A 21943-nucleotide genomic window follows, 5' to 3' on the forward strand; every position below is an offset into this window, starting at 1 on the left:
GTAAAGAGTGCTTCTAGATATGATGCAATGGTTCAAGATGGCTGCCGCAACAAAATTGTTGATTACATATTTTTCCACAACTATGAGAAATTTCAAAACCAAGATGGTCGGGACCACAAAATCGCGAAATACACTATTTTTCACAACTTCCTCAAATGAAAGTGTTTGACTAGTAGATTAATGTACACTACAAATAAGATAGGGTTTTTTCATAGTATGTAATGTATGACTATAAGAATAATGTACACTATATAAAAAGACGGGGGTTTTACATTTTACATGTTCATATACATCCTGGAAATACATGCAATTCCCAAAGGTGGTTTACAATTCTTACATTTGCAGCTATACGTTTGCACAAGCGTCCTTTAATAGCGAAGCCGTGGATAGAAAAATGTGTAGGCGGACAACGATTACTCAGCTAATTATAACATTACTAGCTGTTGCCCGCGACTTCGTCTGCGTTAGATTTTGTTTTTTGATGTGGCATTCAATTTAGTTTTAGTTCTAAAAAAAATCAGTATCGCTAAGCCTTCAATGAGGGGTTTGCTGCTGTCCGCTGAGGAGTTCTGTCCTCTATCTCCAACTACATTCATCAGATCTACACAATGATTGGGCATAATTAAAAACATATTATAGCCTATATAGTACAAAAATAATTATTTAAATCGGTTACAATTTGTCGGAGTTATGGTGTAAAATCGTCAAACACTTTCATCCCCTCTCCCAAAGGAACCAAGCTTAATGTCGGGATAAAAAGTATCCTATATTACTTCTAACACTTTCAAGAATATGTGTACAAAGTTTCATGAGGATCGGTTAAGTAGTTTTTGCGTGAAAGCGTAACAAACAAACTCACATTGACATTTATAATATTAGTAGGGTAAAGATTATACAAAAACTTCAGGGATCGCTACGAACGTAACTATAAAGAAAAAAAAACTCCTTTACAAAATGTCCCTGTAAGCAAATTTACAAATTAGGGCTGAAAAGGCTCTATTATCGCCGACAGTTATAATAAAATGAATAATGACCCATCTCACAGCGCTCCGGATGGCTGTCTTGGCAATATTTCCACGAGAATAATGACAATCGCAATCATCTGTAGGTATTCATTCATTTGACCCATTGAAGTCATTGTTTCGGTAAATCTAAATTCAAATTAGCCTTTAATTTTTTTGAGTAGAGACTTTGGGACCGTGGGGTCCGGAGGCAAGAGCCCTTTTCAAAGAATTATCGAAAAGGGTTATCGAGTCTACCGGTGATCCTAGAGCGGGCAGTTACCTTGGCCAACGAATTAGTTTGGCCATCCAAAGGGGCAATGCTGCAGCATCTTAGGATCTGTGCCTCGCTGCGGTGGTTTCGAGGACGTTTTAGATTTTATTTAGTTTTAAATAGTTTATTTTAGGTTATATTTATATTTAAAAGAAACAATATTACTATAATAAAGTTTTTTATATAATTAACTAACCTAACAAATGGGCATGCAAATTGCAACACTATTGTTGGTACTGGCGGTCCCTCGCGATTTCGTCCGCGTATAAGTCAACCTTAAAAGATAGACATATGCTATCGCGGACTTTCTTTTAGGACTTTTAAAGGAGAACCGTTTTGCCATACATAATTTCATCGAAACTTTAATTGTTTACTCAGCGCACGCAGCGAGAGCTCGCAAAAGAAAAAAACGCCGATTTTGAAACATTCTTCTTTTATGCTAGGCTCTTATTTGTCTTAGCGTCATGATATAAAGCCTATAGCCCGACAAATGGGCTATCCAACGCTGCAAGAATTTTTCAAATCGGAGAAGTAGTTCCTGTGATCATCGCGTTCAACGAACAAACAAACTCTTCAGCTTTACATATTAGTATAAGAAAGTTTTAGGAAGCGGTGATAGCCCAGTGGTTAAGACTACCACTTCACTTTCGCTGAGGGCGTGTTCGATTCCCAGCAAGCACTTTATCTTTTCTAAGTAATGTGCGTTTTAAGCAATTAAAATATGAAACTGACGGATAAAAACTTACCTTTTTATCATTCTTGAACCACGTCAACGTAGCCAATGGGTTCCCACCAGATGATATACAAGACAACTTCTGCACGGTTCCAGATGACAGCGTCGTGCCTGGGATATAGCCGGTGATCATGGGGGCTGATGGAGGATCTGGAGACAAAGAACATACTGTCACATCTCTGGGGCAAAGCATTCATAAACTGCATTGACGCCTGATCAGGTAAAGTACGACGCGGGAAAAAATTGGATGGCCAACACACAATTTTTTCCCGATACAGTAACGTTATCGTACGAGGCGATTAAGGGAATATAATAGAGAACGGCTGCTACTACTACCAGGTACTACGGTTGATGACCCGTCTGCCCAGCGTGGTGATTTTGGTGCTTGTTTTTTTTTTCTTTTTTTTATTCCACCACAAGTTAGCCCTCGACTACAATCTTGCGGGCTAACCTGTTAGGGAGTATGGTAGTCATACCCTAAATCGGTTTCTACGCGACATCGCACCGGAACACTAAATCGCTGAGCGGCACGTCTTTGTCGTTAGGGTGGTAACTAGCCACGGCCAAAGCCTCCCCTATCAGACCAGACCAGGGTAAATTCTGAAATTATTAATTCCCAAAATACACCGGGAATCAAACCCGGGAGGGAACCCGGAACAAACTCACCGTTGCGCCAGGGAGGTCCACAAATCTATTAGTTATTTTAAGATTTCCCTTAATTGCTATACCTATAATTTTCCCACTTCTCTCATAAAAGATTATCAATACCAAGTTAGATTGTATGAAGAAACAGAGTCAAATCCACTTCGCCTTGAAGTCGGGTGGAAAATTTATGATAAGTTTGAGCAAAAGTTTAAATTAAGTAACTTTGTCACAACAGTCCACCAAAAGATAATGATACGAGCTGAAAAATATTTAAAAAAAAAACGAGACTAAGACACTTTGAGAGAACTAGCTGAAAAGTTTTTATGAGATTAAAAATTTTGCTTGATATTCTTCGCAAAGTATCCAGCCAAAATGGTACACAGAGAATCTCGTTAGTGTTAAAATTTAATTAGAATATACAGACTTAAGATTATAGGAGAAAATTTCCCAAAGTTATGTAGTAAGTAAAATACGAGAACTTATTAATTTTCCTCTTATCACGGCAAACTAAGTTGTTCAATATCAACTATACATTAATAAAGAAAATAATTATGGGATTATGTTAAAGTTGGTGTTTACGAAATACCCTATGGTGAGTGTGATCGACGCGGCACGTCGGCGGAACACAACCATTCTAACCACGAATAAATAACCATTTAAAATATAATGAGAGAGACCTACGAGATCCGTGTGCCAATTTGGGAATCTATAATTTACAAAATTTCCCTCACGTTGTTCTCCTTTACCGACAAAGCAAGTGATATTTAATTACTTATGCTAAAAGCGCACGTAACTCCGAAAAGTTGAGTTGAGAGGTGCGTGCCGGGGGTCGAACTCGGTCCCCCCGAAATTGAAGCCGAAGCCTTTCCCATTAGGCTTTCACCTTAATTACACTCGCAACCCTAAAGCATATAGGTATTAAAGACATCTGACTACGTTCATACTGAGATTATTAACTAGGTCCCTTCACCCTCGCAAAGAATATCAGATAAAATGGAGGGTTCAAAGCGAACTCCGACATGCTATTATGAATAATTGGAGAAACAACGCTCTAAGTGCGAGCATATCCTCTATCCACGACGTGTTATATCCTATATCCTCGGAGGATATGAAGGGAATCTCGTATTTTCTGTGTAAAAAGCGCGTTTTCATAAACAATGGCGGGGCGTAACGACGTCGCAATTTGATCCTAGAAAATATGACGGTACAGTCTGACACAGTTTTGTATCGGTATTTTGAAATGACGACGTAAGCTGGGAACTGGGAAGGTAATAAAAGAGCGGGCGCATCACATAGCGAAAACAAAATTGGGATTAAATTAGGTATTTGTATGAAGTGCCGAATATCGCAGTTTTTACTATCCTATATTATAAAAATTAAGCTTAATTTAGCTGTACTCCGCGAACAGCAGGAGAATCTGTATGGTGTAATTTATAATTTCAAATTCAAATTCAAAATTCAAAATTCATTTATTTCAAGTAGGCCTAATATAAGCACTTTTGAAACGTCAAGTCTGTCTGTTTGTAGTGATTCTACCACCGGTTCGGAAGGCAGATTCTACCGAGAAGAAGCCGGCAAGAAACTCAGCAGTTGCTCTTTTCCAACATCAACAATTTACATTTTGCATTTTGACATTCATTTTTCTATCTTGTGAGAGCTGAAAGCGGAGTCGGATGCTTCCAAGCAATTTTGTCATTCAAAAATTCATCAATTGTATAGTAACCTCGCTGTAATAAATGTGTTTTAACAAATTCTTTAAACTTGTGCATTAGCAGGTCCAAAATCACCTTAGGAATCATATTATAAAAGCGTATACTCAATCCCACAAATGATCCCTGTACCTTACGCAGACGATATGCAGATAAAACTAATTTATGACCATTTCTTGTAAGTCGACTGTTTATGCCCACTTTTTTCTTCAACCCCTATACTCCACACCAAACAGATCTGTGGCAATGTACCCTCTACGCACGTTTCGCTCCGAAACCGCAGCATCCTCAGAAGATGTTGACTTTACAATGAATGATTGTCGGCTGATTGGCGCAGTAGGCAGCGATCTCGCTTTCTGAGTCGAATGCCGTGGGTTGATTCCCACAACTGGAAAATGTTTGTGTGATGAACATGAATGTTTCTAATTGTCGGGTGTGTATAGTTATTATGTATCTTATTCATCAAAATATTCATCAGTCATCTTACCTCAACAGAACCAGTACATACCTTTATTCTTTGAGAGCCCAGTGGCAAGTGGTTGGAATTTACTGCTTTCAGTATGATTAAGATTAATAATTCAGTTACACTTTAGCGTGTTTGGGACGTTTATGATATGCGAACTAGCGTATAGAATAATAACTCGGGAAGTGTTCAAAACCTGATCAGACAAAGACTTGACTTCCATTCCTGCATACAGGTCTTTTAAAATTTGTGAGGATTTCTAAATTCCAGGTCCTGGGCCGCTTGCACTGCGTTTACTGTGTGGGGTAGCTATTCTAGCCCCTTGGGACCCCAGCGTCAATCTGTTCTCCTAGTTTCAGTAATCAAAGCTTAAACAATTTCCAATCAAAATAGCTTCGAAACTAAAAATAATTCAAAACTTTATTTCAAATTTACTGTACGCAACCGAGCGCACTCGTACGTGCAAATAAATTAAAAAGATTTTCCCAGAACAAAGGATATAAATTCTGCACCAAAATAAAATCGAAGAAAAGCTAAACAATACTGAAATTCCAATAAGCTTAAACATAATAAAATGACGATAAAATCTATAAAGTGACATATTTATTTTATTAGAGGGTAGAATGGCAATGCTGATAAGAGTAATATGCGGCCGACTGTACCCACTGATTGGGCGCAGTGCCAGACCATAGAGGTTGAGATGCGATTCCTCTATCTTGTTATTGTAGTTTTGAGTTTCTCATCATATCTTGGATCAATAATGTACTAGATATAATATGTGATACAAAAAGTGTCAGTATTTTGTGCTTTTTACTGATAAGTTATCTGTTTAGAAGCGGTACTATCTCGGTACTTTTCAAAGTCATGTGCGTTTTAAGTAATTAAATAGCAATTTTTTTATTTTTTTTTATAATACACAAGCCTATCCAAGATCTAGCCTCAAAGTAAGCGTAGCTTGTGTTGTGGGTACTAAGATAGCTGTTGAATATTTTTATGAAAATAATATATATAAATACTTATAATATACAGATAAACACCCAGACACTGAAAACATTTTTCCAGTTGTGGGAATCGAACCCACGGCGTAGGACTCAGAAAGCAGGGTCGCTGCCCACTGCGTCAGTCGGTCGTAAAAATTGCTTGAACGGTGTAGGAAAGCATCGTGAGGAAACTTGTATGCCTGAGAGTTCTCCATAATGTTCTCAAAGGTGTGAACAATCCAATCCGCACTGGTACAGCGTGGTGGACTATGGACATAACCGTTTCCCATTGTGGGAGGAGACCCGTGCCCTGTATTGGACTGGTAATGGGTTGATATGATGACTGATAAGTTATCTGTTGCTCTGGGCTTTCGCCGCTTCATAATATTATTTCTTTATTTTCTCTGATCTGGCCTAAGTCCAAAGTCCAGGCTGACAAAGACTGATTATTCTATATAATAGATTTTTATTTTACAACCGTACGAAACGCACTAGCTATATAATTGAACCAATCTGAGCTTTAGCATACAAAAGATAAGTTCTAGTTTACTTTGACGTTTCGATACTCGGAATCGACTCTTCGATTTCGGGTATCAAATCGTTTGTACTAAGGGTACCCGAGCGTACAAACAATATAATATACGGAATGTGTATTGTATATTAGATTAAATAAGGCTCCGAACAAACACTGGTATTTGAGCGCAGAGCCCGCTGTCATGGCATTGTAATCATAATAATGAAAACAATGTTAGATAAGGCTGCCTATACAATTCAGACAAACACAGCTTATTCAAGGTTTTTACAGTAATAACAAGCGGTGATAGCGCATTGGGTGGGAGCACGACTTCATTTTCGGGGGGCCGAGTTCGAATCCACGCATCTCTAACTTTTCTGAGTTATGTGCGTTTTAAGTACCTAATTAAAATATCACTTGCTTCAACGGTGAAGGAGAACATCGTGAAGTAACCTGCATGCCTGAGAGTTCCCCGTGACGTTCTCAACGGCGTGTGTAGTCCACGAATCCGCACTGGGCCAGCGTGGTGGACTACGGCCCCTTTCTCATTGTAGGAGGAGACCCGTGCTCTGTAGTGGACTTGTAATAGGTTGATGTGATGATGATGATGAAAAAGCTGTACCCACATTCTTAACCTTATAGCCTATGTTACTATCCGTCCATTAACTAACTTTATAACAATAATAAATAGTTCAAACAAACTAAAAAAACACGCTTGGTATAAAAAACTAAACTAATTTCTTTCTTTTAGTTTATTCATAATATTTTTTTTAGTTTTTCTGGATCTATTATTTTTATTAGAGCAAAATTAATCGGTAACCCGTCCACCATTAAAGAGATAAAATATTTTTTTTTTCATTCAGTGTGCCCGTCTCTCGAAATGCAAGTTCTAATTATTATTTAAAACAGGCCATTAAAAAGTAATAGCCCTCTACCATCTAGTAGCTTAATGTTTTCTGTGGAATTTGTTAGGTACGCGAACGCCATAGGTTTTTTACATTTGGGTCTAGATGGCGCTGTAGTAATTAGTAAAAAATCTTATTTTTTATAGTGAAAATTGGAATAATCTTTTCATATTAGTGTATTGTCATCGGCCCTCGATATGTCTACAAAGTTTGAAAGAAATCTGACCGTTTAAAGTGGGTCAAAATCGCGCCCAAAGAAGTCGGTTACAAACAAACATACAAGTGAAGCTAATATAAAGCGTGTCAAAATTAACTTGATTGGTTAGATAAATAATAAATAAATATACTACGAAAATAAACAAATTTAAAACATTAAAATCTGTCAAGAATAGTGTAGTATATAATTAAACTTTTATTAATTATAAATTAATATTTGCCAGATATTTATGTTCATGACATTGAGTTGGTGGGTATTTTGATATAAATACGACTGCATTATCGATGCACCTCAGTCCTACATGGACTCGAACGATGCAAAGATACCACCCGGTGTCTTAGTCGTTTATCAATTGTGCACTTTAAGTTAAAGAATTCTGTGCAGCAGAATTATGGCCACCATGGCCTTAAATACAATATCTCTAATTACACATTATTAGCGACCGCCTTATCAGTTTGTTTGCGGGCGGCCTTACTCCCAATTTCCCCCTAATTGAATATTAGGCACGTTTGTTTGCTCGCGCTCTAATTATCCAGTTACCATCATCTCAGTAATCGGATTAGGAAACAATATTAATCTTTAGTAAGAATAGCTTTAAGCTTGAAGCTGGATAGAGCTAAGATCTCGGGGTAGATTTCTGGCGATTTTCGGGGTGATATTCAATTACGGGGTGACAAACACCCCCCCCACAACACAACTCACTACAGTAGACGTATGTCCAGTACGTGGACGTCCATTGTTTGGTTGACGTGGTGGTGGTGGATGATGGTGGATGATGGTGATGAATTATAACACTAGGAGGGTTCCAAACGCGACCTGGTCTAGAGCCCACAACAAACTTAGCCGGTTTTTGTTGCTATCACCATCTCCCAAATAATATTTAACCATGAAACAATACATACTAAAGCTAAAGGATATATAACCTATAAAAGATTCTAATTAAGTAATTAAAATATATATATTCTAGTAACACTAATAAGAATCCTAAAGTTACAAATACACGGAGTATTTGTAACATTAATAAGTGTAAACCTGTTTCTTATTGCTACGCCCTGTGGATACAAGTAAAAAGTAAAAAAATAAATAAGCTATTTTATAGTTCATGTTATCATTCTTTTATTATATGATTTTTCTGTTTACGTTTTATATACACTTTGAACTTATTGAGAAGCAACTCAAAGATTTCATTCCGTAATAAGTTCCTAATTTAAAGTAGATAGAATAACCGGCGTCAACAACTATATTAGCTTAGAAAATGTAAGAATAGATCACAACATGAGATCAGAGTCGCTCAGCGGGCGATGTAGAGAGCTATGCTAGGAGTATCTCTACATGATCAAATCAGAAATGAGGAGATCCGTAGGAGAACTAGAGTTACCGACATAGCTCAGCGAATCGCGCAGCGCAGTGAAGTGGAAACGGGCGGGGCACATAGCTAGGAGAACCGATGGACATTGGGGTCTTAAGGTGCTGGAATGGCGACCCCGCACCGGTAAACGCAGCGTAGGTCGGCCCCCAACGCGGTGGACAGATGACATCAGGCGAGTCGCTGGGAGCCGCTGAAGGCAAGCGGCCCAGGACCGTGTATTGTGGAACTCCCTACAAAAGACCTATGTCCAGCAGTGGACTTCAATTGATGAACGTGAGATCTGTGCTTGGGGCGAATCACTTACACGTTAAAATCCTTAACAAAGACCAGACTACAGATACAAATTAAAACAACAACATTAGCAATATTTAATTCTCGCCCGGGGTAGCTCGAACTCTGTGCGTTTTAATTAAACAACTCCATCGCTTTCTAGCGCGGGTTAAATCGGGTATAGGCTGTCCCTGTCACCGATATCGATTCAATCTTTAACCCGATTTGTTGAAGCGTGTGGAGACGGCCTAACGCCCAAAGGTCGGTTCTCCGTTCGACCGTGTTTAATAGGTCCTTTATTGCTTCTTAAACTTTGCGTATAATGTAATATAGGTGGCTACTCGAAAGTAGAAGATATTATTTTAAGGGTTCCGTAACCAAAGAAGGGTTTCCAATCACAAACCCTTTGCAGTCCGTCGGTCAGCGGGTTGTGAACCGTAATCAGAACGTAATAGGTAGAGAATTGAATTTTTCACATGTGTATTTCTATTACCGTTATATACCAACAAATAATAAAAAGTTGGAAATTAATGTCTTTTTTTTAGAAAAAACGTGAATTTTGTGTGTTATATACCTTTCGTACCTAAAATAAGGATTACAGTTCCCAAAAAATAATAATGCTATAAGTGATAGAAGTAAGCGCCCTCTTAGATTGGTGGATAATGAAATTAACTAAAGTTTGCTTCGGATTGCCATCATGTCTTTAATTTTGTGAATGGTAAATTGATATTTCTCGCAAATTTCAGGTAAAATAATAAGTACCCCGATGTAAAATTCATATTTAGCCCTGAAGTAATTATGAACTTGGGATAGTAATCGACAAAGCCCACCTACCGCGTGGAGTGCCTAACGACTACGATTGGAGCAGTGGGCAGTGACCCTGATTTCTGAGTCCAATGCCCGTGGGTTCGATTCCCACAACTGGAAAACGCTTGTGTGATGAACATGAATGTTTTTCAGTGTCATATATATACTCTATAAACTATAAGCATTTATGTATATTATTCAAAAAATTATTCATCAGTTAACTTACTTACTTTTGGGCTAGATGGCGATGTGGACGACAGTAATGTCGTAATATATTTATTTTAATTTTTAATTCCCCTTGCTGTGAGAAAAAGAAATAGTGTTCAGTAGTAGGTAATAATTAAGGAGTAGGTATAATTATGATATTAGTTCTATTGAATTAATGAATGAATGAATATACGCATAAAAAAAAAAAAGTATAACAAAACAACGTATACAATTTGGCGGCCTTATCGCTTCATAGCGATTTCTTTCTTCCAAAACAAATACAGAAAACAGTATATTGTTAGGACGATGCTATAAATATAGTTGTAGTGTCGACTGGGTAACAAACCTAGGGTTGCCACGGCCGGGCACGTCCCGCTCATTACATTAATGAGCATGCGGACGGCGCCCGAATTAATTGCTCAACTATTGTGGCAACCCTAACGTCGTTTGCGCTCTTTTTCACCAAGCGTCCGTTTTCAGCTCATTTGGAAGTCAAGCGATGTTTGGATTGGCATCAAATGGGATCGGTGAATCGATAAAGTCGATTCCACTTGTCTTAGTACCTATATGACTAATGGTATTAAACCAAGGTTAGTATTCAATGTCGAATTTCTAACCTGATGACATTATTTCGACGATGATGAATTTGTGTTTTGTGTTAAACAAATTCAAAGCAAGAAATGAAATCTGCTACATTTTAAATGTTGCCGCGGCGTTATTGGTTAAGGAGTTCTTCCGGTACTTCACAACGAGTTCCTGTATCATTGACATATAATATCACCATCATCATATTAACCCATAACCGACCCACTACATGTCACGTCTCACCTCCTCACAATGAGGAGTTTAACGTGGTCTCCGAGGAACAGGCGGCGGACGGCTATTAAAAATTTCTTAATAGAAAAACCCAATACATTGCCCCGACCGTGGGATCGAACCCTCATTATCTGTATTCAAATATGTGATAAAGAATAAGACAGGACTGGACTGAAGTGTACCTAAAACGCATTGTACCTACCGGTGGGTATTTCGATATAAATGCATATATCAAAATACCCACCGGTAGGTACAATGTCCTGAACATTGCCTGTGAATCCAATATAATTTTAATTATTTATTCAAACCTATATTTTAATTAAATATTAATTTGTTAAAATCGTAATAAATTTAATAATTAACTGGCCTTCAAAAGTTTAATTATGTACCCACTTTATAAAATTACTGTAACATATAATTACCACTAAACCAACGCGGGAATTATCATACTATAGTCCTAGCAGGCGCTTGGCGAAACCTCCCACCAGAACGGACCAGAGAAAATTCAGAATTTACAGATTCCTAAATTTTCCCTGCCGTAGAACTCGTGACCCCCCACATGAGACGCACCCCTCTTACGACTGCGTCAGGAAGGTTAACGTAGTGCTTTCAAGCAAGTTATTCGGATACACGTAATGTACTGGTCATCAATAAAACATAGACGTTGGAAACCGAGCGAAATGCTTCTTGTATTAAAACACATGTTTCCGATCTATTCCATTCTGAATGCTTCTTTTTGCTGGCTCATGCCTAATGGGATTGGTGCAAGTCACACTTTAATGGCGGATGTGTGACTCTCTCTGATATCCCGTGGCCCAGCCAGCAAGACTGGTTGCAACACCGTGGGGTTTTAGTTGATACGAGTCCGACATAACCTCCGTGCTTCCCCGTATTGCATAATATCATAGAGGATTCGCCCACGAAAACAAAGGTCACACGTGCGCGATTAGTTGAAATGCCGAATGTATAATAGTGAGTGCAAGCGTACCTGTTGAATAATGCGCATAAACCACTTGTTAAGTGCAGTGCGCACGTAGTTAGGATTAGCACATTACAATCTTTGCGATAGATTAATTGTTTATACGAAATTTTGTTACTCTCGCTCGAATAGAATTCGTACCAAGTGCAAAGAACTTTCGCCTTGCTTACGTATTGAGACACTGGTTGGTGGCAATTTAAGACGATGATACTATCTACTTATTATATTGTTAGAAACAAAGTTTCGCCAAGCAACAAGGCAGGCGCGCTCGCTATAAAAGGCAGTTTACAACGGTCATTTGCTTGTCAGTCGTCGAACGTGCAACATTGTGCCTCCGCCCTTTTATTTTGTCATATTATTTGTTATTTTGAATAATTTGTTATCATTGATTTAATACGTGTTTTTGATAATTGTCTTTTTTTTAGTCTATTTAATAAAGCGTTTCTAAGAATATTAAAACCGAAACTCTATGGTTTCTACACGGCATCGGTTAAGCATTAAATCGTTAGGCCGCACGTCTCTACGGTAACTAGCCATCAGACCAGAGAAAAAAGGGACGGCGGACTTATAGGAGCGCATCGTTTACCAATGCTCAAGGAAGATCATCACAACGCGCCCGAAATCAAACGTTACCATTCCGCTTTCACTTATATTTCGTACCACACCCCAAAAATATGATTAATGACAACCAAGATAACAAGTTTGCGTTTGCAGAACGCTTAAACGCTGGTAAAGCATAAGATCAAAGGCTTTTCATGTCTTAATTATGTACCTACACGCTTCCTTCCTTGTATAATGAATAAAATTTCATAAAAGTGTTTTATTTCATCTTGTAACAGGCTTATGAGCGCTTATACAGAATTCTTCACCGAAAGCCTTCAGCAGTACGTTGCTGGATTAAAGAGCTCTCGATACGGGAGGGTTTGCCTCTAACCACCACACGCTGGGTAGATCACGTCTTCTCTCTGATTGGCCAAGTGCGGTTCGGCAGACTTCAGACACCTTTGAGAACGTATTGTGGAGAACTCTCTGGCATGCAGTTTTCCTCACGATATTTTCCTTCACCGTTATAGCGAGTGATATTTTTATTACTTAAAACGCACATAACTTAGAAATGTTAGAGGTGCGTTCTTATTCGAACTGGGCAACCCGAAAGTGAAACCGAAGTCCTAATCACTGAGCTACCACCACTTCTTTCATGAACTATACAGATATCTATTAAACTGTAGAGTTAAAATCGTTTAGAATAAATAAAACTGAAACCTTTTTCTCTCTCAAACGTATAGCGTTGTATCTTTTCAACTATTGCAAAGTCAAAGTCAAAAGTATCTTTATTCAAGTAGGCCCGTAGGTGGCACTTTTGATGCGTACATGAGAAATACACGGTAGTGAGAGGATGGCAATGACCACATTCGTAAACTTAAAACCAAAGCTACGAGGGTTCGAAACGCCCCTCAGGGTTATTACGTATCTCGCGATAGCAATGCGACAGGCGTAAATCTTGCAATCACTGCTGTCAAACGTCACTTTTCCATACAATAAATAAACAAAAGTGACGTTTGACAGCAGTGATTGCAAGATTTACGCCTGTCGCATTGCTGTTGCGAGATACGTCATCACCCTGCCGGTCTAAGAAGATAATATTGCTTTAGCCTAGATAATATCTGCTAAGTGAATTTAACAGAGTATAAATAAGAGTGATGTAAACTAAGTAGCCTCCGCGGTTTAATATCCTTGCACACCGGAAGTGGCGCTTATAATGTACGCCGGAAAATTACTGTTTAGGTAGCACAGTAGGAAATAGAAGCTACGCCAGAAAATTACTGTGTAGCTTGGGAGAAATTATTTTGTGTGCATTTTAATCTACTGAGCTCGCACATTTACTTATGGTACATCCTCAAGTCGTTTTTGCACTGCTCTACAGAATGTGCTGACGACTCTAAACGTCATATATTTTTTACATGATATATCATAGAAATTAAGCCTAATTTTCTATACAAGCAGGAGAATCTGTATGGTGTAGCATCCTCAGTAGATGTTGACTTTACAATGAATAATTGTTACTTAACAATTATGCTCCGGTTGCGGAGCGAAACTTGCGTGGAGGGTACATTGCCGAAGATCGGTTTGGTGTGGAATATAAGGATTAAAGAAATTATAAATTGTACCATACAGATTCTCCTGCTTTTCGCGGAGTATAGAAAATTAGGCTTAATTTTCATAGTTTTTTATAGGTGTTAAAATAAACAGGATTATTTGTAATTCCCACTAAAAGAACCTTTTAAATAGTTCTCAATGGCGTGTAAAGTGTACCTATCCGTTTCGGTGGACCGGGGCCTTAGCCCCTCCTCATTTTGGGAGGGGACCCGTGCTCTATAGTGGGCCGGTACTGTGTGTATGTGATGATGATGATGATGACTGCAGGGCACGGGTCTCCGCTCAGAAAGAGCAGGGTTTAGGCCGTCTTCCACCAAGCTGGCCAAGTGCGGATTGGTAGACTTCAAACGCCTTTGGAAAATTATTTAAATGGATGTTTTTTGAGAAATTAAAAAAAAGAACCTCTTTCTCTTTACTAAGTATTGTCACTTGCTTTATAATAAATAAATAAATATACTACGACAATACACACATCGCCATCTAGCCCCAAAGTAAGCGTAGCTATGGGTACTAAGGTGACTGATGAATATTTTTATGAATAACATACATAAATAATTATAATATACATATAAACTGAAAAACATCATGCTCATCACACAAACATTTTCCAGTTGTGGGAATCGAACCCACGGCCTTGGATTCAGAAAGCACGGTTGCTGCCCACTGCGCCAATCGGCCGTCAAATAATCAGAGTTTCATTCGTTATTTTCCAGTACGTAATATTTATTACTCTATGGACGTCTACCTAGTGAAGTTTTATAATTTTAAAGATAAATTGGGCACTCAATTTATTTAAAAAAATCATGCTCGATTAAAAATGTACATAGATTAAGTAATAATAAAATAGATGCCATATTTATTCGAAGGCTCACCGGAACTGGAAATAGCACTTTAAAATACGTCAAACCCACGTTCGGACGCCATGTTGGAAAACTGCAGGAAATATGATAATTCGGACCGGATGTCCGGCGCGGTTGTTTATGCGCTCTCTTAGTTTAAAACAAAAAATAGTTTTAGTCTAGCTTTGTGTCGGTTAAAAACTAATTTTAGTCGAATATTTCATCCTGTTTTTATTTAAATTATTAATCTATGATACTGTTACAATGCCTGTGTTTCCTGTCCCTTTGTTTTTCTTTGTCTCAGCGACAGAGCAATATATAGACGTAGTATTTTTTCTTAAAAAAGTATTTTTAATTGTTGGCTCCGGATCGATCGTTAAGCCTCGTTTGCAATGGGTCATAAATAAAGAAATAACTTATATACTACGACAACGCACACATCGCCATCTAGCCCCAAAGTAAGCGTAGCTTGTGTTATGGGTACTGAGATGGGTATAAAATACTTATAATATACATATAAACACCCAGACAATGATAAAAAAACATGCAACAAATATTTTCCAGTTGTGGCCATCGAACCCATGGCCTTGGAATCAGAAAGCAGGGTCGCTGCAAACTGCGCCAATCGGCCGTCCGAACATGGCATCACAGAAGTTCATGCAAGTATACAACGTGTAAATGAAAACCGTAATTTTGCTTCACAGGATTTAGAGGTGCATTATGTTCTGTCTCCCACAATGAGAAGGGGTTAAGGCCGTAGTCTAGTGCGTATTGGTGGACTCCACACACCTTTGAGAACATTATGGCGAACTCTCAGGCATGCAGGTTACTTCACGATGTTTTCCTTCACCGTTGAAGCAAGTGATATTTTAATTACTTAAAACATTACTTAGAAAAGTTAGAACTGCGTGCTAGGATTCAAACTCGGCCCCCTGAAAGTTAAGTAGAGCTAATACCGAAAGCGCTATCACCGCTTCAAAATAAGAACATCTGTATCAGTTTCAAAAAAATAGCATTGTCAGATAAGCGCGTTTCAGTGACAGAACGGCGCCGCGAGTTTAATATGACTGGCTGTTTCAATGTTAGCTTACTGGCTTACTGGTTTAAAATATTGTATAAAGGATTCACATTATGGGTGTTAATAAAGTATTACATGCAACTGTTGATAATCAGGTATTAAAGCACTCATGTACTTAACCCACATTCGTGTTTTAACACATCTATACTTATAAAACTCTAACTGGAAGATTTCTGTACATATAATATATGACCGAGGGATTTTTTATAATCGATACTTAGTCCAAAACAGATTTTTATTTATTTTTGTCTGTCTGTCTGTCTGTCCGAGCGTCACGTGTAAACTACTGAACGGATTTAAACACAATTTGGTATAGTGGTAGCTGATATTCCGGGTCAACATATAGGATACTTTTTATCCCGCTAAACAGTAAGTTTCCTTTGGGAAACGGGATGATAATTTTTATGAATTTTACTTCAAAGCTCCGTTAAATTTGAACCGATTTTGATAATTGTTTTTTTATTTGAAAGTGTATACTATCAAGCATGCATTGTCTAATTTTTATGGAGATCTGATAAATATTGTCGGAGATAAAGGACATAACTAGTGTTATTATAAAACAGTTGCATAAATAACTACGAGTACAAGGCAATACATTTTTGAGATGTATTATAATAGCAAACTTAGCACAAAATACAGCGGGTATTTCAGCGAAATCGTCGTATAGACTCCATGTTAACTTTGGGCTAGCTCATATAACGTTTACGCCGCATTGGGCGGCGAGTCACGTGCTGGGCTCTGTTAATGTGAACTTGGCTCGCGGTCATCTTACGTAGCGAGATTTACTTCGTGTTATTTTATTAGATGGCGGGGAAATTAGATGCTTGTAGATTTTTTTAGTATTATATAATCATCATCATATCTACTCTTTGCAGGAAGACTAAAGGGTACGGTTCTCCTCCTACAATGACAGGGGGTTAAGGCCGTAGTCCACCACGCTGGCACATTGCGGATTGGTGGAATTCACACACCTTTGAGAACATTATCGAGAAACTCTCAGGTAATCAGGTTCCTCACGATGTTTTCTATACCGTTGAAGCGAGTGATATTTTAATTGCTTGAAACGCACATAACTTAGAAAGGTTAGATGTGCGTGAGATTCGAACCCGCCCCCCCGAAAGTGAAGTCGAAGTCCTACCCACTGGGCTATCACCGCTAGTATTATGTATTTTCTATTAAAGAATTTTCGGTATCAGCACGGAGTTCGGAAGTTCAAGTGTCAGTCCCCGTGCCTCGGAGAGCACGGAGGCTGTAAAGCCGGTTATTATCACTTAATTGTGGTAACTTGACGGCCGATTGGCGCAGTGTTAGCCACCCTGCTTTCTAAGTCCAAGGCCGTTGGTTCGATTCCCACAACTGGAAAATGTTTCTCCGATGAACGTTAACAGTTTTTGGGTGTTTATCTGTATTTTATAAGTATTTATGTATATTATTCTTAAAATTATTCCTCAGTCATTTTAGTACCCATAACAAAAGCTACGCTTACGAGGCTAGATGGCGTTGTGTGTATTGTCGGAGTTTATTTATTATATATTTATTAAATTTATTTTAATAGACGCTAAAGCCCACCAACCCGCATTAGCGAGCAGCGTGGCGGGTTTATGCTCTACAAGCGTCTCAGCTATGAGACAAGTGGCCTAAGCCCAGCGGACGCTTATATGCTGCGTATACTATTTTGTTAATTGTATTGAATTATTTTTTCTCAATATATATAATAAATAAATACTCCATACAAAGTACTCTTTGTATGGAGTATTTACTTATTAGTATTTACAATATACAAAATATACTGATGTTAGAAAAGAGCAACTACTGAGTTTCTTGGCGGCTCTTCTCGGTAAAATCTGCTTTCCGAACCGGTGGTAGAGTCACTACAAACAGACATACTTGACGTTTCAAAAGTGCTTATAAAGTAAGCCTCTTGAAATTATTGAATTTTGAATTCGAGTTTGAATTTGAAAGCTGTGTTAGTCTCGTTATACCTTTATACATCTTTGTTTTAGCATTTTCCCTTGTTTACTTTCCCAGTGTGCGCAGCGCTGAACGTGATTGGAAAGGAGATTTTTTGGGGGAAAAAATATATTTGCACGGCAACTGGCGAATTTGAAGATGAAGAACTTTTGTTTGTTCGCCCTTTGGGTGCGTACTGAAAAAATCCGACTTCGCAAGCGTAGAGTCAATAAATACATTTCGTTTATGCAAGTATAATGCTGTATATTGCATACAATTTTGCAATAAACTACCCATTGGAATCTTGGAGATGTTTCTTAAAAAGGTCAAAGTTTGTATTAAACGTAAGCTTATAGAAAAGTCCTGTTATAGTATAAAGGACTACGTAAACGATAAAAAAACTAAACTGTGAATTATTGCTCTAACCAGGTTGCTCTACTAATAATTTTAAATAACAATGTGAGATGGTGATAACAAAAAATTAAAACACCCGGCTAAGTTTGTTCTGAGCTTCTTCTTGAACCAGCACGCGTTTGGAATCCTCGTAGCTTTAGTTTTAAGTTAACGAATATGGTTATCGCCATCATCTCACTACCGTGTAATTCTCATCTAATGTACACATCAAAATTACCACCCATGGGCCTACTTGAATAAAGATATTTTTGAATTTGACTTTGACCTTGACTTTATAGTCGATTGACGATATTTTTGCGCTTTTGGTAAGTGATGATGCAGTCTAAGATGGTAGCGGGCTAACCTTTTAGGGAGTATGGCAGTTATCCTAATCGGTTTCTACTCAGCATAATACCGGAACGTGAATTCGCTTAGAGTTCCCACACGCCATTTTGCACACGTCGTACAAAATGCCGCACTGTGTCCATGGATATAATTTTTTTTGTGGTTATAATTGACACACCTAGCTTATAAGTGACGCTATCACTTACGAATAACAAGTAAATGCATAAATAAGTTAAGGAGACTCCTAGGCATACATCCACTGTTCACCAATAGTTATCACTATGAGTTGGTGAAACGTTCTGTTTCTATAGACATCGCCTTAATCATTAGCCATTTAGGATTTTGCCTAGGTTTAGTGAAAAAGGCCATTTAACACGCGCACTAAGGTAACTTGCCTTCGGAAGTTCTTACCCATTACCACATCTTTAACAGGGTTGTCATAAGTAAAAACTTAGAATGTTTTTTCTTTTCTACGACAATACACTCATCGCCATCTAGCCCCAAAGTAAGCGTAGCTTGTGTTATGAGTACTACGATGATTGATGAATATTTTTTTTAAAGAAAATACATAAGAAATACTTATAATATACAGATAAACACCCAGACACTGAAAAACATTCATGTTCATCACACAAACATTTTCTAGTAGTGGGAATCGAACCCACGGCTTTGGACTCAGAAAGCAGGGTCGCTGCCCACTGCGCCAGTCGGCCGTCGAGTTTGTGTGGTAAAATAAAAATTGTAGTTGTGGGTAGGCGGAAAACAGCAAATGTCAAAGGAAACACGTAGTCTAAGGGGGTATATAACACAGCATATTAGTGCTTGTTTATCTCTGTTAACGGTCCGTTCACGACAAGGGGGGTCCGCCTGCCGCAACGTACACTATTTAACAGTTACAATTATTGTTAATCTATTAAGTAGCACTTATTGCCCGTACAAAAAAAAACTGTCAGAGGTAGCAATCAATAAATGGTGATAGGTCCGTTAAAACGTACGATAACGATAGCGCGAACAACGAACAACGATAGCGCGAGACAATGAACGAGTGGCGCCATCTAGTTTAAACTAAGGACTATTTTGATTAAATAATTTTTATGGGATGACTTCTTACGAAATATACTTATGCAACCTTCAACGGTTTATCTTAATTCGGTTACACGTTGTACATCTAAAATGTAAAATAGGATGGTACCTACAACACGCAAAGTCACGGTCAATAATGTAGTCATTAAACGACTACAGCTTCAGTTTATTACGGTCCAGCGGACAGGTCCGTGACATATATAACGTCAATATCGACGGGGCCCGTAAATTAGCGGCACATGGCGCAACGCTTGTGGATTTTAAAGCGCGTGACTGGAATTTACCCCACTCTAAAGTATAGCTAACTAGCTGAGTCGCCCCAGCTTCGCTCGGGTGTCTTAACGTCTTTTATACCGCAGCATAGGTTGTAGGGCAAAACTGCTGATATAGAAACTATGTATGTGCTTCTATTCGCCTTTGGTTGCCTGGAAGAAATCGCTATGAAACTATAATTTTTTAGTTTGTACGTACTTTGTTGATGTACAAAAAAAGTAGATTAATTCATTAAATTATTAAGTTTATGCTGAAAAGAGAGTTGTACGATGGATATATAAACTTAACATGCCCTTTAGACCGGAACACCGATATTATAAAAGATAGAACGCTGCGTAGCGATCTCTGCCAGGCAATCTAGGGATAAGGAAAATAATATACTTAATACTTCGATAAGCATGCAAGGAACACGGCGTACAAAGCGCTCCCTATGTCCGTCGACCTGAACGTCGTAGGTGGTAGCCACATGTGCCTTCTCACGTGTGATATCTATTCACTCTTGATTTGAAGGTACTGGGAAAAATGGAAGCTGGAATGGCATTCCAGATCCCTGCGGTGCGAATCAGAAACGAAGATGCAAAGCGCTTCGTACGCGTCCGCGGTATATCAACCACGTAGGGATGCAGATCCTTACGGTGCCTAGCAGTTCGATGGTAAAAAGGTGAGGGGGGAACTAGAGCAAACAGTTCTTAGCACACTCTCCGAAATATATCTTATAGAATACCGAAAGGTAGGCCATGCGACAATGCTCCAAACTCTAAAGTTTTTTATTGGCTAGATCATCGATGAGCCTTCTAGCACGGCGATCCACTGAATCTAAGGCATCAAGCTGATACTTGGCAGAGCCATCCCATAAATGGGTGTAGTACTCCATGCACCACCATGCACGATCGAACCTGAACTTGGTACAAGGCGAGAAGCTGTCCAGGCGTGAAGTACCGCTTGACCTTATTGAGGATGCCAAGTTTCTTGCCAGCTGTTTTTGCCTTGGATTCGATGTATCTTCCGAAGTTGAGGTTGGACGATATATTGAAACTTAGAAGCTCGACACTGTCAGTAATATTTAAAGTGTAAGATTTGTCTGAACTATAGTTAATAAGAAGTACTTACAAAGCACGTTGATTGTGTGAGTGGCAACCACGTTCTCAGTGAGCTGGGCGTTGATGCCGTGGCAGACAACAACGATGGAGCGACGGTTGGGTTCCACCACCACTGTGATGTTGGACGTCGTTATCCACCCACCTGTGGGGAATTGTAAAATTTAATATTTTATTATACAACGTGTTAATGAAAACCAACATAAGACTTCACAGGCTATAGAGGTACATTATGTACTGTCTCTGAGACTTATCTGTGAAACCGAAACCTAATAGTTTCTGCGTGAACCTGGGTGATTCCTGACGCCTGGTTATTTTTTATTTCGTATTTTATCGTTGCAGCAAAAAAAATCAATAATATTTCATTTGAACAACCTAGATCTAGGAATTTAAGCTTCTAACACAAAACTAAATAATCTCGCTCAATATTTTTTCTTTGAAAAATTGATGTTTGAGTTTTTTTAGCACTAGTCAATTTCGATTCTATTTAATATTTCTTAGATATACTGTAGATCAGTTGGATAAAAGGGTCAATCGATGTTCGACGATAAAATAAACACTGTGTAGTAGACTTATTGATTTTTTTTCAGACTTAACGTTTTTTTTAGACTTAACGACTTTTGCCCAAAGCCATTGGGCCCAAATTAAATTCAAAGAACACCTTTCTCCAGCATCACAGCTAACATAGGCAAGAGACAAAAATGTTATCCCCCAAATATAACCACTGTTTACTTGTCCACTAATCAATCAATTAATCAAAATATCTTAATTCAGTTGAGGCTTTACGTACAGCATTTATGAACGTCACAGATTATTTGTTTTATAAATATCACGCATCG

At 38.4% G+C, this 21943-nt stretch overlaps 1 protein-coding gene across 2 annotated transcripts in view; it reads right to left on the minus strand.

The window, feature by feature from the left end:
• Positions 1-21943, minus strand: part of LOC120634824 (nephrin) — a 391882-nt gene that overhangs the window by 40382 nt on the left and 329557 nt on the right. For both annotated transcript variants that reach the window (XM_039905648.1, XM_039905647.1), the window contains exons 11-12: positions 21118-21249; positions 2022-2158 (exon numbers count right to left, since the gene is read on the minus strand). In XM_039905648.1, coding sequence (XP_039761582.1) covers positions 2022-2158; positions 21118-21249 — 269 coding nt within the window. The remainder of the gene's footprint in view (positions 1-2021; positions 2159-21117; positions 21250-21943) is intronic.

Source organism: Pararge aegeria, chromosome 25, assembly GCF_905163445.1.
Source record: "Pararge aegeria chromosome 25, ilParAegt1.1, whole genome shotgun sequence".
In the NCBI taxonomy this organism is placed as follows: Eukaryota; Metazoa; Arthropoda; class Insecta; order Lepidoptera; family Nymphalidae; genus Pararge; species Pararge aegeria.